The sequence below is a fragment of the Triticum aestivum genome, chromosome 2A (genome assembly GCF_018294505.1).
Source record: "Triticum aestivum cultivar Chinese Spring chromosome 2A, IWGSC CS RefSeq v2.1, whole genome shotgun sequence".
NCBI lineage: Eukaryota > Viridiplantae > Streptophyta > Magnoliopsida > Poales > Poaceae > Triticum > Triticum aestivum.
In genome coordinates, this window is record NC_057797.1 from 723,545,059 (window position 1) to 723,563,425 (window position 18,367).

At 47.4% G+C, this 18,367-nt stretch overlaps 1 protein-coding gene and 1 pseudogene across 1 annotated transcript; both read left to right on the forward strand.

Moving 5' to 3' along the window:
* The first annotated feature begins 4,052 nt into the window (after nt 1-4,052).
* LOC123186219 (phylloplanin) lies at nt 4,053-4,947 on the forward strand. The gene is made up of 2 exons (XM_044598005.1): nt 4,053-4,283; nt 4,372-4,947. The coding sequence occupies exons 1-2, from the start codon at nt 4,115-4,117 to the stop codon at nt 4,737-4,739; spliced, it is 537 nt and encodes a 178-aa protein (XP_044453940.1). The 5' UTR covers nt 4,053-4,114; the 3' UTR covers nt 4,740-4,947.
* A 2,001-nt stretch (nt 4,948-6,948) lies between these two features.
* Nucleotides 6,949-7,135, forward strand: LOC123038548 (uncharacterized; annotated as a pseudogene).
* The last annotated feature ends 11,232 nt before the right edge of the window (nt 7,136-18,367 follow it).

The window sequence follows — 18,367 nt, forward strand, 5'->3', positions numbered from 1 at the left end:
GAAGTTCTATGGAAGAATGAATTCACGGAAATGGTATTATCCTTTTAGAAGAAATAAAATCAAAATAATGAATTTTTCTGAAAAGAAATGAAACCCTTTAATTAAAAAGAAAGAAAAAGAAAAACCTTTCAAAACTTGCACTGAAATTGTATTTTTTTTTTTGACATATGCAAAAAAATAAGCATATAATAGTGCAATTTTCACCTTCTACTATAATGTACAAAGATACTCCCTCCATTCCTAAATATAAGTCTTTGTAGAGATTCCACTATGAAGCACACACGGATGTATATAGATGCATTTTAGAGTGTAGCTATATAGATTCATTCATTTTGCTCCACATGTAGTCCATTGTGGAATCTCAATAAAGACTTATATTTAGCAACGGAGGGATTCTTATTTAGTGCTTGCATTTATAACTACACACATAGAAACAAATCTAAAATGACAATAACAAAATTTGCACAAAATATACACACAAATTTTGCTTTTTTCAAATATGCAAGAATAAGCATACAATAGTGCCCAAATGACCATATAAGCAACTGACTAAAAAAAAGGGGTTTTATCATTTATGCCACTAGTAGTGTCCCACTACTCAGTTTTGCCATTAGAAATTACAACTGCTCAAAAATGCCATCGTTTCATGAGATGCTTGCTCAAAAATGCCATTAGATATCTCAAACATGCCATCGTTCCATTAGATGTTTGCTCAGAAATGCCATTAGACATCGTTATTATCAGGTCAAACCCGTTGATCATGTTATATGTCAAAAAATACCCCTAGACCCACATGCCAGTTCTCTCTTTCTCAAAATGATAAGTGTGGGCCCCACTTGTCAGGAGTAAGCAAGTGAATAATTTTAGAGGAAAATAAGAATGGTGTTGGGATCAAGTGGGACCCACACTTTATTGGAGTGAGATAGAGGGAGAGCTAACATGTTGGTCCATAAGTATTTTGGTCACTATAACATGGCAAACGAGATTAGAGCTGCTAGTAATGGTGTCTAGTGGCATTTTTGAGCATGCGCCTAATGAAGCAATGGCCTTTTTGAGCAGTTGAAATTCATAATGGCAAAACTGAGTAGTGTGACATAACCAGTGGCATAAATGATAAAAACCAAAAAAAATATAGAAGGTCTTTTGAGTATTTGTAAACCAAAGTAATTTGGGTATAACTAAATTTAGAGATAATTACACCTACAGTCCTTGTACTCTCCGGCATGTAATACAATGATCCTCGAACTCGGAGAGTGCTCCACTATGGTCCTTAAATACGAGAATACACTTCAATATGGTCCTAGCTACATCTCGCGCTACTCCTTCTACAAATGTGGACAGCCAACCACCAATCCGGCCAATTCTACCTATAAATCAATGATCTAAAGGCTACATAAATCAAATTTTCGTTTGATGCCATCAACAGGACATGTAGTTAAGCCAACCAGTTAGTGTGGCATACTTTTTTTAATATCTTCAACAATTTTCCTGATGCTTATCTTATTATCGTTCTATTTTATATCTACCAAGTTTGTATTTTTATTTTCTTTTTCATATAAAAAATTCAGTTATAGTGTATTTTAAATCTGTATTCTACTTTCATTTTTTTGTGCCTTGAAGAGCTAAACACGAACTTAAAAAATAATGTGGATTTAACAAAAAAATGTAGAAAAAATAATGCATCTGTTGGGGAACGTAGCACAATTTTAAAATTTTCTATGCATCACCAAGATCAATCTATGGAGTCATCTAGCAACGAGGGAAAGAGGAGTGCATCTATATACCCTTGTAGATCACGAGCGAAAGCGTTCAGAGAACGGGGATGATGGAGTCGTACTTGCCGTGATCCAAATTACCGATGACCAAGTGCCGAACGGACGGCACCTCCGCGTTCAACACACGTACGGAGCGGATGACGTCTCCTCCTTCTTGATCCAGCAAGGGGGGGAAGGAGAGGTTGATGAAGATCCAGCAGCACGACGGTGTGGAGGTGGATGCAGCAGTGATCGCAGCAGGGCTTCGCCGAGCTTCTGCGAGAGGGAGAGGTGTAGCAGGGGAGAGGGAGGCGCCAAGGCTTGGGGTGCGGCTGCCCTCCCTCCCCCCTCCTTTATATAGGCCCCCTGGGGGGCGCCGGCCCGGGAGATGGGATCTCCCAATGGGGGGGGGGCGGCCAAGGGGGGTGGAGTGCCCCCCAAGGCAAGTGGAGGCGCCCCCCACCCTAGGGTTTCCAACCCTAGGCGCATGGGGCCCAAGGGGGGGCGCACCAGCCCACTATGGGCTGGTTCCCCTCCCCACTTCAGCCCATGGGGCCCTCCGGGATGGGTGGCCCCACCCAGTGGACCCCCGGGACCCATCCGGTGGTCCCGGTACAATACTGGTGACCCCGAATCTTTCCCGATGGCCGAAACTATACTTCCTATATATAATTCTTCACCTCCGGACCATTTCGGAACTCCTCGTGACGTCCAGGATCTCATCCGGGACTCCGAACAACTTTCGGATTACTGCATACTCATATCTCTACAACCCTAGCGTCACCGAACCTTAAGTGTGTAGACCCTACGGGTTCGGGAGACAAGCAGACATGACCGAGACGACTCTCCGGTCAATAACCAACAGCGGGATCTGAATACCCATGTTGGCTCCCACATGCTCCTCGATGATCTCATCGGATGAACCACGATGTCGAGGACTTAATCAATCCCGTATTCAATTCCCTTTGTCAATCGGTACATTACTTGCCCGAGACTCGATCGACGGTATCCCAATACCTTGTTCAGTCTCGTTACCGGCAAGTCACTTTACTCGTACCGTAATGCATGATCCCGTGATCAACCACTTGATCACATTGAGCTCATTATGATGATGCATTACCGAGTGGGCCAGAGATACCTCTACGTCATACGGAGTGACAAATCCCAGTCTCGATTCGTGCCAATCCAACAGACACTTTCGGAGATACCTGTAATGTACCTTTATAGTCACCCAGTTACGTTGTGACGTTTGGCACACCCAAGGCACTCATACGGTATCCGGAAGTTGCACAATCTCATGGTCTAAGGAAATGATACTTGACATTCAGAAAAGCTACAACAAACGAACTACACGATCTTTGTGCTATGCTTAGGTTTGGGTCTTGTCCATCACATCATTCTCCTAATGATGTGATCACGTTATCAATGACATCCCCATGTCCATAGCCAGGAAACCATGACTATCTGTTGATCAACGAGCTAGTCAACTAGAGGCTCACTAGAGACACATTATGGTCTATGTATTCACACATGTATTACGATTTCCGGATAATACAATTATAGCATGAATAATAGACAATTATCATGAACAAGGAAATATAATAATCATTTTATTATTGTCTCTAGGGCATATTTCCAATAGCATCTTCATTCAGGACCACAAGCAAAGACAGTTATTGTGTATCCTCACTATATTTTTAAAATACAAAACTATTTAAAATAAATTGACAACATGTATTTTGGATAATGTTCAGCGTGATTTTAGAAAAAAGATTATATTTTTATCCAATTATACACCCAACTACTGATTTTTATTCTTTAATTTCCAAAAGTACGTGTTTATTTTCCCTTTTAAACTTTTCTCAGTTAAAAAAGTAAGCAAAACTACAAGAATTATTAATACATAATTTATTTTGCGTGGTATCCGTTGGTTGATCCAAATAATCAGGCTCGATTCATCATTTGCCAATAACAAGGCCGGCGTGCCCACGCCCTCGTAGCTTTTGCGATCGAAAATCTATAGCTTGCATGCATGCATGCATGCGCTGGCCCGTGAACAGATCGAGATTTTTGCTGCTGCTTTGGAGCATGCGTTTGGGCCAAGCTTTGGATCCTTCCTATGCCCGACGCGGACGGCAGCGTGCCCAGCTACTACACTGCAAGCATGCGCGGCACAGTGATTCAATGAAACCAGCTACCCAGTCCGCTAGTCGTATTAAACAGCGGCAACTTGGCCTCCTCGCAAGCCTATAAAAGGGGGATCCAAGCAGCAGCATAAGCCACCACACTCTGCACATAACAACATCCTCTCACACATACAACAACACCAGAGTCCAGAGAGATCGAGCGGATCCAAGCCAATGGCAACCAAGAGCCTTCTTCTCGCCGCCCTCCTGGTCCTCGCCGTCAGCCTGGCACCGCACGGTGCGGAGGCGGCGGGCAAGCAGCCTCCACTGGCAATGATCTCCGGCGTGGTGCCATGCAGCGCCGGGAACTCCATCAACGTGGCTGCGGTTCCGCCGTTCCCGAGTAAGGACCTCTGCCGGCCTCCATAGCCACCTAAGCAATTATATTCATCAACCGTCTTACGTTTGCTTTGCTTCTTTGCTGTGGACAGATGCCGCCGTGCAGATGGTGTGCGGCCGTGATGTGATGGCCAGCGCGACGGCGGACCGCAGCGGAACGTACACCATGAACATGGGCCCGGCCACATCATCGCTGCTCGCCCCTCTGCTCGGCAACCAGTGCAAGGTGGTGGTGGTCACCCCGCTGGCCACCTGCAACGCGTCCCTAGCCAGCGTCACTGGGACGCTGACTGCACCAGTTCAGCTCCTGGGTATTGACACTGGCAGTGGCAATGGCAGTGGCAGCGGTAGCGGCGGCCTCGGGGGGCTTGGCGGCCTAATTGGCCTCATCGGCCAGATCGTGGGCGGCCTCCTTGGCGGCATCCTTAATATTATCCCATTGCCCTTCTCCGTCGTCTAGATGCTTCTACTACCGGCGTGTCGATCAAAAAACACGACGGACCTAAATAAATAAATACGTGCCAATCTATCAACGTACCCAACGGTCAACTGTCCCCGCTTTATTATGTAAAATCTACTCGTGTGGTTTGTATTACCGCTTCTAAGAAGCACATAAGTAAGCATATCACCTAATAGTAGTACTCTGAGTGTGTATCATGTGATCAATATTTGTTTGTGAAAAGTAAAGCTACGTCTGTGATTCTATATGTGATGAATTACTTGTTTTTTTTTTTGACATTGTGATTGGCTCACTTCACAGTGGTACCCGTGCAAAGTTGTGTCTAACACGATAATTTTTGTATTACTAGAGGCTCACCCTTGCTTTGCGGCACCATTCTTCACTCATGCGATTAACTCTTTTTTATCCAGTAGGTTTTTTGGGTTGATTGTTTTGTTTGGCTTTTATCTATGTTGGATTGGGTTTTAATTATGTTACATGTTGCAGTTTTTGTATACCGTGCGAGACTGCTGTTGGAGACACTATTTGTTCTAAGAGGAAAATGAAGTTGTTCGGTGCATGATTTATGGTGTCTTTACAGGCATCGGTCTTGGTGTAAGCAAATGGTGACGGTGTGAGCTCATATTCTATGATGAAATCGTAGAATTGGTTCGATAACGTTCGGGCCGTCCCATGAAGCTCTTGCTCGTTGAGCTCAGCTCCCTACACCGCTCGCTCGTTTAGGTTTTTTCCCACTCGCGACGCTGCTACTTAGGAAAAAAAGGCTACATTTTTTACTTGAAAGGTTCATTAAATCAAAAGATGTTCACAAATTTTAAACATATATGGATTAAGAAAACAATGAATGCTAAAATATGATTCTGACTTTAGAAACATTTTCAAAAAATATTTATGAATTTTAAAAAGTTTCTCAAACTAAAAAAATCTCTAATTTAAAATTGTTTGTGAACTTTCAAAATATATGCAGATAAAAGTTCATGATTGTTTAAAAAATCATGGATTTTAAAAATATTTAAAGATTATTTAAATGTTCATGAATTTTTGTAAATTCTCATGAATTGAAAAATATAAAAATTAAAAAGGAAAAGGAAAATGCAAAACCCAAAACACTTAGCCAACAACACACACTTACAGGTGGACCCCTTAATGTCCCTAGAGGCCCCGACACACCAGGATGCTCCAAATCAAGGGAGAGTATATAAAATACTATGCCATGGATATATGAGTTTTCACCCAGATAAAATAATATGTTCATAATTTAAGCAAAACTATACAAGCAACAAAGCAAATTAGTGTCTAGTTGATTTTTTATTCATCCACTTATGCTTGTTAGGTAAAAATTAAGCTCTGCTTAAATTTGGACAATTTTGTGATCAATTTGTGTTTTTGCCGGTACTGGTTCCTTTCTTCTTTTCACTTGCCATTCAAAACATTCTCTAATTTGGGCTTCAACCATCTTTTATGTCTTCTTTTTTCCCATACAATCTCGGGAGGCCGGGTTCCATTTGTGTCTTGCTAACTGATGTTGAAAACAAGTTGGTGTATCTCTTACTACCTCTGTTCTAAAATATATTTTGGAATGGAGGTAGTAGAAACTAAGAAGACTGGTCACCATCTTTTTGTGTGAGTCGACATTGATTCGATCCTACCATGTGACACATGTGGTAAGTAATCCAAACTATTTTAAAAAAAGACATTGATTTTTTTTTTGCGAAAAAAAGACATTGATTTGATCATGGCATTCCACATTTCCACGTCACTATTGCAGCATGCAACATCGGTATAATTTATGTCCTAGGAAAGGAAAGAAAAAAGTAGGCCGAGGCCCAAAGAGCAATCTCGTTCCTCCTTACCTAGTACCATAACGGGCCAGATTCCAGACCACGTAGCATACTGGGCCGCTCCATCACACGCTAAACGCCCAGGCATTATGCAGGGAACAGAGGTGTTTTAGTAGAGAGATGCTACACTTACAGGCAACTTTCAACGCATTTAAACTTACGGACTGAAATGAAATCATCAGATTGGAATGAGGAGGGGCCCATCCCCGAAATTCAGGGGGAGGGATGAATTAGGCGCTGGCACATCTGTCCGTACGACAGTTTCCGTAAGCATCATCCATAAGTGAAGCAATTTCGGTTTTAGTACCACCTCGGCTGCTTACAAGCAGCAGAACCAGCTTAAAAGGGAACTTCCACTGCACTGATCCACGACCTTACTTGAACAGGATCTGTTCTATAGGATTGTACCGTTGCATCCTTGACTAATAAGGAGGCAAGCAGAACACTGTGTGCCAGAGCGTGATTAACGGCTAGGATCAGCTGCTAATCTATGGCTGTAGATGATCGTTCCTGTTCAGCCTAGCCTGACGCAGGGAGGCTCATAGGTTGCCTGAACAAGTCTCTCTCCCCCTCTCCTTTTTTGTTCCCCTTTTTTGTTGTTCTTTAGGCATGTACAATGTAGGATCGGATATGACGTAAAGTAGGTTCGGATTGGGAAGCGGAATCCTCTCCAGAAGGCAGGTGCTTGAAGAGAAAAAGTGTGGTTCGGTGACGAAAGCTGAAAAGGTTGGAATGAAAAGTATAGATGCATGTGTACTAAAGTCTTTATTTTCTATTTCTTAATAAGGCCCACTAATAGTAGCTTGCATTGGGGAGAAAAAATAAATGTAGATGCTTCAAATTACTTTTTTTCATGGGGCATATGTATCCATATGCCACCATTATACATGCCCTTACCATTTTTGCAACAATCTGCACACACCGGTGCAAAGTAGCAGCTGATGCACATTGACAGTAGCAATGCGTACTTGCAGCGCCATCGGCTGCACGATCGTGAGCTCTGCACATGGTACGGTGGTGCTGAGCATCCAATTTGCTAACCTTTCTTCCGAGGGAATCCAAGTTGCTGCTATCAATATCAACCTGGGGGCTTCATCCAACACACGAAACGAACTGAGATCGCTCGCTCATGTTGCCACATGGCCCGGCCAAAGGACCCCTTTTTGGAGCGAGACGCGGCCGGTGACCCTCGCCGAGGCGGGGCCAGAAGCTCATGGGGCTTGAGCTGATTGAGCCATATGTCTCGCTGCAAAGCTTCTCATGCATCGATCGGCGCTGGCCCAGGCGCACATCTTTCCCAGATCGAATGAATCCTCTCCGATCTCCTACCACTAAAATTCCTTCTGAAAAGCTCCCGTGCACATGCGACAGTACGGGCAGCCGGGCCAACTCGCCGTGTCTCACTCCGTCGATCCAAATGATTCCTCTCTGGCACGGTGGCACTGGCACCGGCCATGCCTTGAGATTTCTCACGGCAACGGTCACTTCTGAAACAAGACTTCTCATGCGTGTGTGACCTCTGGTAGACTTCTGAAGTGATCTTATGAGCCCTTTGACAATCGAGCCTGTACCGTGCGTGATAATTCACACACTGTGCTGCGCAATCACTCCATGGTTCCACGTATACAATACTCTCAAGAATAGAATGGCATCCCCATGCCATGAGTCAACAAGTGGTCGCCAGGCCTGCAGGTTGGTCCATACATGTATTATTGCACATCCATGAGCACCCCCCGTGCTCCTCTGACTTCCACATTCGCATCACTGAAAAATGGCAGCCCCCACGCGGTTGAGGTTAGGGAGAAATTGCCGGCTTGGCCCGTGGTTGCTTGGTCGATCGTTGCCTGTAGCAGCACAGATGATGCACAGCACAACGTCTGACATGGTGCCTACTCCTTTTTGACACGATCTTGGTTAAGACTTGAGAGTCAACCGGCCGGCACCTGTTAGCTAGATCCCACGTACTACTGTCAGGCAACTGATGGGTCCCCATTAAATGCGTGGATCAAACTAAGCTTTGACTTTCTGTAAACGCAGCTATAGCTTGCATTATTCTGGAAAAAAAACACGGTTTTCGCCAACAAGTGCCCTAGCTAGCTATGAAACGCACAGAGAATTAAGCACACTAACCACGTAGTTAGCTTAGCTAGCTTTCCTTTTGAGTTAGCTTATGGGCTTTGCTACATCTACGTAAATAGTCTAGGTAAACCTACGTGAGAGCTAGCCCGACATGATATGATTGGAAGAAAAAACGGCCCGGGCCCCACCCCGCGAAATTCAGAAGTTTATGTAAGAGTAAGTAGGTCCTTCTTTACGTAGATGTAGGATTATTGCCCATTGTTAGCTTAGCTAGCTAGACCGTTTTGCAGCAGCTCACTAAGCACAATGGCAGATGGCATAGGGACACTCGACGATCGAGTTGGCCCTCCTGTTGATGCCGTTGGTAGTGCCTCAAATAAGCTACGTGTCACCATCACTAGTAGAAAAAGGGTCAAACGCGAAGCACATTAGTGCCGGTTTGATTTTGGCCCGGTACTAATGGTACCATTAGTGCCGGTTCGAACGGATTTGCATTAATGCCGGTTCGTGTTGAACCTTTAGTACCGGTTCGTGGCACGAACCGGTACTAAAGGGGTGGTGGCAGGCTGGCGTCAGGCCGAGGCCCCACGATCACCTTTAGTACCGGTTCATGGCACGAACCGGTACTAAAGGTTAGACCTAACCTTTAGTACCGGTTCGTGGCACGAACCGGTACTAAAGGTAACCTTTAGTACCGGTTCGTGCCACGAACCGGTACTAAAGGGGTCTGACCTATAGTACCGGTTTGTGACACAAACCGGCACTATAGGCCAATTTTCAAACTCTACCCCCCTCCCCCCCCCCCCCCCCCCCCGTGTGTCGCCATTTCAGTTCTAAAAAATCAAAAGAAAATAATAAAAACTTCAAAAAATAGAATCCTTCGAGAGGTAGTTATATTACTACATCTACTAGTTAGGAAAATTTGAAAACTACAATTTGGACATGTTTTGCAAAAAGTGTAGGGAAAATGTAAAACGGCTATAACTTTTGCATACGATGTCAGAAAAAAACGTATAATATATCAAAAAATTCAGCACGAAAATCCGCATCCGATGGAGACTGCCTACGGCCTGTTTGGAATTTTTTAGAATCCTCAAATTCCAAAAGGAAAAAAAGATATGGTCAAATTTCAGTTTTTTTAAAAAATTTTGGTTAAATCTGGTCAAACTACTTATTCAAGAAGTATTAATGTTACCACATAGTTATTCAAGAATATTAGTGTTACTAAATAATTATTTCAATTTTTTGAATTTTGGTCAAATCTGGTCAAACTATGGTCAAACTGTGGTCAAACTATGGTCAAACTTATTCAAGAAATATTAGTGTTACTAAATAATTACTGTTTTTTAGAATAATAGTTTCAAACTCAAACGGTGAAATGTGTGACTTCATGCTCAAGCTAAACTCCTGAGGGTTAATAGGATTGACATCTTACTATTGTCAGGAAAACAACAAGTGCAGACTCGGAAACGAAGGAGAATAGAATCCGAAAGTTAAGCGTGCTCGGGCTAGAGTAGTGAGAGGGATTGGTGACCGGTCGGGAAGTTAGATGAGAGGGATGGGTGACCGGTCGGGAAGTTAGATGATTTGGAATGAGTGATCCACACTTGAGCACTTAAGAGAGGTGATTAGATACTAAATCATCAAATAATTCAGAAAAATTAAAAATCGAAAAAAAATTAAAAAAATTTCAAAAAAAATCAAAAAAAAAACATTTAGTACCGGTTGGTAACATCAACCGGTACTAAAGGTCCCCCATACCAGGGCGCGAGCTCACGCCACGTGATGGCACTTTAGCGCCGGTTCGTGCCGAACCGGTACTAAAGAGGGGGGGGCCTTTAGTGCCCACCCTTTAGTGCCGGTTATGGAACCGGCACTAAAGACCCTTACGAACCGGCGCTAAACTTCCGTTTTCTACTAGTGCATGCATGCACATGGTCGAGCCATCGAGTACGTCGAGACGATTTGAGACGGGCAATGCGGTACGTACACCAGGTAGGGACGGGTTGCATGCATGGTGCCACGGCCGCGATCGTCGGAAGGCTCCACGGCGGGAACGCCCCAGCCAGTCTGACGAACCGTCCGGTTAAACTTGCTAGTGCAATGCAGTGCAACCTGCGACGAGCATTGGTGGAGACAGTCTAAGCCTGATATGATCTGCAATTAGCACGTACGTAGTATTTTTTTTTTTTCGTTTTCGTCGCAGCAATGAGAAGGAACAACTAGGCACACGGGAACTGGTGGAATTCGGCAGGGACCCAAAGGGAAATTTGGAGGCAAAGGTTCGCCCGATGTAACCAGAAAGGGAAAGTGAGAGTTCAGGGGTCACACAGGAGTTGACCCGTGCACCCAGGAGGCTGCGAATGCGATAGACACTGGCTCCACAGGCAGGCCCATCTGGCCCAGCGTACCTAACAACAAAATAACGATGGTGCGGGTCCGCATTGCGTGGGCCTCTGGGCTTCCGTCATAGCCCACCCGGGCTGTTCGCATGCGGCGTTTTGGGGTCCAGGTGGTGTTGACCCCCTATATATTGTTTGCACGCGCAATATACAGGATTTTTGGGCATGGAACCCGGACAGAAAGGGCCAGTTTACTGTAAGCCCGGCCTACAGATTCTTGCTAAAGACCAAGCTACAGCGGGAGGAGTGGCAAAATGGGTGCAGCGGGATGTCCAGTTCTGAGAAGGATGAAAGAGTGTGGAGTGCATTATGGAAATTGAAAGTCCCATCGAAAGTGAGGATTTTCCTGTGGAGACTTGCTCATCATTCCCTCCCGACAACGGATGTTTTGAAGCGAAGAAATATGTCAGCTCAAGACGTGTGCCCCCTATGCGGATGTGAGGATTCTTAGCGGCGTGCCCTTGTTGCATGTACGATGTCACGTTGAATTTGGGCACTGTCAGATGACATGCTGGTCTCCCAGATGTCGGACAACATGGAGCCAATGCAAGGATTTGGCTGTTCGAGATGAGTGAGAGCTTGGATCATGATAAGTTTACAAGGATGGTCATTACACTTTGGTCTATATGGTATGCAAGGAGAAAGGCAATTTATGAATCAATTTTTCAGAGCCCACAACAAATGGCATCTTTCATTGACAACTACATCGCAGAGTTGGGTAATCTACGCGTTGAAAGTGTACATGCAATCACAAGATCAATCCCGGCTCAACGGCCCAAGCGGTGGATTCCACCCCCCGGAGGGATGGTGAAGATTAATGTGGACGGAGCCGTTGGGAGAACAAGGCGAGGAGGAGCAGTAGCGGCGCTATGTCGGGACCATGAAGGTAACTACCTGGGCTCATCAGCGATGGTGTACTATGGCATTACTGACCCGCTGCTGTTGGAGACTTTTGCTTGCCGTGAAGCATTAGCTTTGGCGGATGATCTTGTGGAGCAGAAGATATATGTGGCCTCGGACTGCCAGGAGGCGGTGAACGACATAAACAGAGGCACCGGAGGCCCTAATGCAGCTTTAGTTCATGAAATAACGAACCATATGAGTAGTTTTGTGTCTTGCTCATTTGTTTTCGAGCGTAGGAAATTTAATTTCGAGGCTCATAATCTTGCCAAGTTCGTTTGTAATCTTAACATAGGTATTCATGTTTGGTTGGGTTACCCACATGACCTGAACCTTGTACCTATGACAATTCCTTTGAATGAATAAAGCAGTCAAGATTTCTCAAAAAAAAAGGTGGTGTTGACCCCCTATGAGCCAGATGGTGAGTTCGCCCTCGTTTCACACTGGGCACATCATTAAAGCCAGAGAATTCACAAGACAGGAAAAAGGCACTGTATTATTTAGTGCACTCACTCATTGTTCGGCTTCCGTTAACGATAAGCTGCGTCCAATAGTTTTGTTGTACCCCTATGGTTATCCATTGGCCGCGAGTGTACATGACGTGCACGGAGTGCATAGTAGGGTTGGGCAGCGATCTGCGCCGGCGCACCGGCCCAACAGTTGGGCCGGTCGAGGCCCAGCCGTCCGATGCGGTTTGCATGGACCATTAGATCTGCGCGCATACACGGACTGAAGCAACCGTTGCAGCAAAAAAAATAGTTTTGTTGCGACCGTGTACGAACAGGCACAAGAAGAAAAACAGGGAGTTGGATCCCCCCGCGACTGACCGTCCCCGATCCGCGGCGGCGGCGGCTAGATCCGCCTGTTATTCGTTCCCCACGGCCGAATCACGTCGACGAGGAGCTCCCCCACCTATCAAGCCGCCTTGGGATTGCTTCAATCATGTCTTACATACGTCATGACCTCCTTGCCGCCATGGATTTGGGTTCGAGCTCCGCTACGGCCGGTCGAGGTTGCAGCTCGCCGCGAGCCCGTAGCAGCTCGCCGGTGACCGGTTGCAGCATGCACCCCTGCCCCCCGTGCTGGATCTCGCCGCCAGAATTCACGGAAACCCGTGCTGGGTCGCAGCTCAGCCATGATGGATGTAGCAAAACATTATGCCGGTTGTAGCAAAAAACGATGCTAGTTGTAGCAAAACCGCGACGCCGGCTGTGTGTTGTAGCAAAACGTGACGCTAGTTGTAGCAAAATGCTATGCCAGTTGTAGCAAAAATCTATGCCGGTTGAAGCACGTAGCAAAACTGCAGCATTTTATCATCTTCTTCCACCTCTAGCCGTCGCTGGTTGAAGCTTTCTTATTTTCATAGTGTCTAGTTGTAGCTTTCTCTCTCAATTGTGGGAGCTTTTTCCAACAACCGTTGAAGCTTTTTTACCAAAAGTTGTAGCTATTTTCTTTTTAGCAGCACTTGGTCAAGGCTTTTTGTGTCGTTTCGGTTGAAGCTTTTTTAATCGAAGGATGTAGCATTTCATGTCAACGGTTGTAGCTTTCCGGCGATGGCGCTGACCACTTGTAGCTTTCTCTACATCCGGTTGAAGCTTTTCATCTAGGGGATGAAGCTTTTTTTTAAACGGTTGCAACATGAGGTGGTGCGACGATTCTGCAGAAGCCTCCGGTGTCGACCATCGCCGTCCGGCTTGTCGGCGGCGAGGCAGAAGCACGAGACGTGTGGGAGTTGCAACCGCCGGGGATGGGGATTGGTCAACGGGCTGCATCCAATGGCGAAACGGGCTGTAAAGCATGGCGGGGTGAGATCTACATCCATGGACACGCAGGGGATTCGACCTTCCATGGCCGACGGCGAGATGTGGGCGCCGGCGCTGCAGGAGATGAGGATGGGGACGAGATCCGCGGAGCTGCGAGACAGAAATGAGGTGAGATTCGCGAGATCCGCAGCGTCACGTGGTTGCTCGCGACTGGATCGCGGCGTGCGCGCGTGGACTGGACCGGCCGAAGCTTCGGCCGGTGCCCCGGCCCCAAACGTTTCCCAGTAGGGTTTTACGTAAATAAGAAACGTGCGTGCAGCGGATCGAACCTGTCTGAAAAGCGCACGGTATATTCTTTGTGGAAATAGCAAGTGCTCCTGGTGTTCAGTAATCCTGCGAGTGATGAATATACTATAACCACATCCACATGCATGTGAATGGGTTCTTCCCAGCTGACGCTTTCCACATTTTCCACGGAAAACCCTTTGGGTTTGTTGACGTTTTTGCTTGGACGGGTCAGTCACGGATCGTATATCCGGGTCACTCCCAAGTCCTAACCTGCATGTGTTAGGCGCACACACTGGCTACTTGCATATACTAAAATACGGTTTAGCTCCGAAGAAAACAAAAGGCGCGGCAGCTGTGGACATGAGAATAAACTTGGGTAGTAGACCAAGTGGCGATCCAAAGTCTAGACAACTCTTTGCTAATTAAGGGCATCTCCAACAACAACACGCAAATTTTCTCTCATATTCATCCGCGGACAGAAAGGACCAATCCACGGACACGGATAAGGGAGGCTGCCACCGAACCGTAGCCACATATATTTCAAACTCTTTTTCAACAAATCAGGTGAAATTCATGCAAACATGGATGAATTTCATACAAACGCATCGGATTTTTATTACATTTCAAACATTTAGAAGAAAAAACCCGCCCCTAAACCTATCCTACGACGGTGGCGGCCGGTGTCCAAGCCTGTGTAGTCCTCCATCCGCCGTCTCCATGAGCACAGACGATAAGACCCGTGAAATGAAGATGCGGTCTGCAGCAACGAAGAGTAGAACATGGGAGACGGACCAGCCCACGTGGGACGCCAGGCCCTGCCGCCTCCCGTGGTCTACTCATCCTCGAAGGAGTCCGGGACCTGTCCGTCGCCGGTGGACGTGAACTCTACGATGAAAATGGTGGCGTCGGTGATGTCGTTGTCCCACGGGGATGCCTAATAGTTCGGCGGCGGCGCGTAGGAGGCGCAGCTGGCGATGTTCTCCTCCGCGATCGTTTGGTGTTGCGCCTCGGCGGCGGCCGCTTCCTGGCAAGCGGCGGCTTGAGCGCGGACGGCGTCGTAGATGGCACGCAGCTCCAAGACGAAGTTGTGGTTTGCCGCGGCCATGGCCGCCACGGCCTCCTCGCTCGCACGCCCGTCGTAGATCTGGCCAGCTGGCGTGCCGCTTCAATGCGCTGTAGGTCGCGTCAACCCTGAGCCCTCTTTAATGTGGAGCGGCGTGATCTACAGCGGCATGAATGCGGGCAGCTGGCGTCGGACGGGAACGTGCGCAGGCAAGGGAGGAGGGGATTGGGTGGGCCAGGGCGGTCAGAAAAAAACGTGTGAGCGATCCGGATTCCCGCAAAGCCCTCCATGTTTGTCTTCTATTTGCGAGAGAAAATACGTCCGGACCACGTTGTGGACCGATAAAAATTATATTGGATGACTTTCACGGTCTAGATATCGTGGTCCGGACGGATACGAAAGATTCAAGAGTCGGCGTTGGAGATGGCCTAAGCTTATCAGACAACTACTAGCACCATAGGAGTGTTTGTTTAGGAATGGCAGTGTCGCTGGCGCTTACTACTAGCTAGTCCTGTGAATCACAAGATGGGATGCATACATGCATGTCTCTTTGGGTCATTGGAGATGGTTGACCATTTTCCCTTGGACGTAGAGACGGACCATAAAAAATATTTAAAATAGGGCGAAGTCTCATTAAGAATTTTTTTTTTGATGCGAATCAAAGAAGTCAATACATACTAACAATGCACACTACAAATGAATAACCAAATACAATGAAAATGTAGACACGTTTCAATAGGAAAATAACCTAAAACATACCGATAATGCTTATAATGACGTCTAGAAGACCCAGGCAATGGCAGTGCCCTACCCTCCTTCTGAAAATCTTCCTTAATTTTAACAAGAGCAATCTTTTGAAGATCTATCACTCAATGTAACACATCTTCCTTAATTTTACCAAGCGGACATGATAAATATACCTCTTCCTCCTCTTTCCTTTGCATTTGCTGGTTCTTTCCCCTTCTTTTTCATCTTATGGACAGAAGTCATAGAACTGTGCTGGTTGGGCATCTTATTAGCTTGTACGTATAATCATCTAAAAACAAAAAACTTGTGCGTACACTAGCATGAATGAAAAGTATAATTGTATAAACAAAGTGGTAGTGGCTGCAAATAGTTTAGAGCAGAGGAGCGTTTCAGAGTTTCGGACCCTGAGAGATTACCAGGAAAATCCTTAACTATCGTCGCCCGCTGGAGCCGCCGCTTTCTGCTGTCGCTGGAGCTTGCTGCCGCCGCCCTCTAAGCCCCTAGCCAGCCGCTGCCGTCCGGCTGTCGGCTGCCCCGTCGTCGGTCGCCCACGGCCCTCCTCGTCCTCACGACCTGGCCAGCCGCCGCCGCCGCCGCGCTAGCTGCTTAGGGTTGCATCGCGGCTGGGCGTCGTGTCTCGTGTGCGTGGGCGCTGGATCGATCTCGACCGGTTGTTACTAGCCCAAGTGCCCAACAGCTGGATGCGTCGCGTCGGCCCATTAGGCCAGGCTGCCAGCCCTGGGTGCGGTCAAACGAGTCAAGCAATTCATTCAAGTATCGATCGATAGATGCATATGTATATAATTTTTTTTGCCCAGAAGTAAGGTATGTCGGCTGCCATACCCTGCCCAGTGGGGAGGTCCGCCAGTGCTTGGACGGATCAGTCACGGATTATCCCAAGTCCTAACCACGCATGCATGTGGTGTGTTAGGCGCACACGCTAGGGTTTTACGATGGAAACGAGAGGGGTCGACGAGACCAACCAACTCCCACGCTCGCTAGGATCCAAACAAGTCGGGTCTGCCATGCATGGGTCTCGGCAGCTGTCGGGGAGAGAAACCGAGTAGACCCGGCCAGCACGTATGCTTCACGATCCAAAGTCAGACCACGCTTTGACCCACCAAACAGCTAAAAAAATTCGGATCTACTCCTATATGCCGTGTCAACGCCGAGCCTAACAGCTCAAAAGTCGCACTCGATCATGACCCGCAACACGTCAACCCCTCTGCCTTTTCCCCCCTCCGACGACGCGATCGGTCGACGCCGGCGCCCGACGGCCGGGTCAGCGTCGCCGTCTTGGCCGCGGCACGTGTTACAGAGAGCGGGTGCGCGCGCCGATGCTGCTGCTGCTCTGCGCGCGGCGGCGTGCCACGCGTGCGCGCACTATAGCTGTCGTCGTCGTCGCCGTGCCCGTGCTTGCGCCGTGTGTCGCACAGCCAGCCGAAGACGGCGTCCGGCCGGCCGGGATGGCTCTCCGTCGCGCTCGGGGGCGGGTTCGGTTCCCTGGGTCGCACGGCACGCACCAGACCATTGGCGGCTTGCCGTCTACGACTTGATCGGCCCATCCACCACCAACAACAAAGCGAAGAAGATTGAATAATCGCCTAATCGTGAGTGATCGAGTCTAGCTAGCTATCTATCCATGACTATGTGCAATGCACACGATCGAGCACCAGACGATCTAACACTTTTCGCGGGTAAAATTATGTGTCCGTGGCTACGTGCAATGCACGAGCACGAGCCGATCGAGCCGTGCGCTTTTCGCAGAGTAAAATTATGTGTGCGAGCTTGTGGCTGATATATATATGCAGCCAGAAGTTGCTACCAAAGACAAACAGTAACACTTTGGTGCTCCATGACGTACGTACGTGCGTGCGTACGAGAATCAACAGGTTGCACGCTTGCTACTACTAGCTGAATATATATTGGGCTGATCTTCCGTCCCACCTTGTGCTGATGGCCAATCCCTTGGCGAAAACACAGAGGGCAAGATCGTCATGATCGCGCGACCACCGGGCAGGGCAGGGTAGGTTGGTGAAGGAAAGGAAGAATCACTCACTCGATCGGGCGGCAGGGGAAAGGAGATATGAACAGATTCGACCGAGGTTCTGTCTGTCTGTGTGAACATATATTCTACTATAACAATAATATTACTGACAGCACTCATGCAGACTCATCTCTGCAACTGGTGCACTGGCTACATACCACGCTAGCTCAGCTCAGCTAGGGAAGGGAGTGGAATGAATGGCAAGTTGACCTTCCTCCCCAAACCCAATCATTTCTTTATTTCATGTGCTGGAACTGCCACACTAGGCTGAATGCCGAGGGGGAAATGAGACGAAATGAATAAGAAGTTGACCCTCCCGATCTACCGAACCCGGCCAAAATGATTGTTCATATGTGTGTCGCGCTGGTCAAGGCTTTGCCGATACGTGTCAGCGACGTGGATCGGGACACCGGATCCTGTCCCGCGCGATGAGCCGAACGTACGTACGCTGCCTAGATGCTGTCCCCGTCCCGCCTTTTGACTCGGCCTCCGACTACT

Coding starts and splice junctions, on each gene's coding strand:
- LOC123186219 (XM_044598005.1), top strand. CDS start 4,115: ATGGCAACCAAGAGCCTTCTTCTCGCCGCCCTCCTGGTCCTCGCCGTC. Junction 4,284..4,371: donor TGCGGTTCCGCCGTTCCCGA/GTAAGGACCTCT, acceptor TGCTGTGGACAG/ATGCCGCCGTGCAGATGGTG.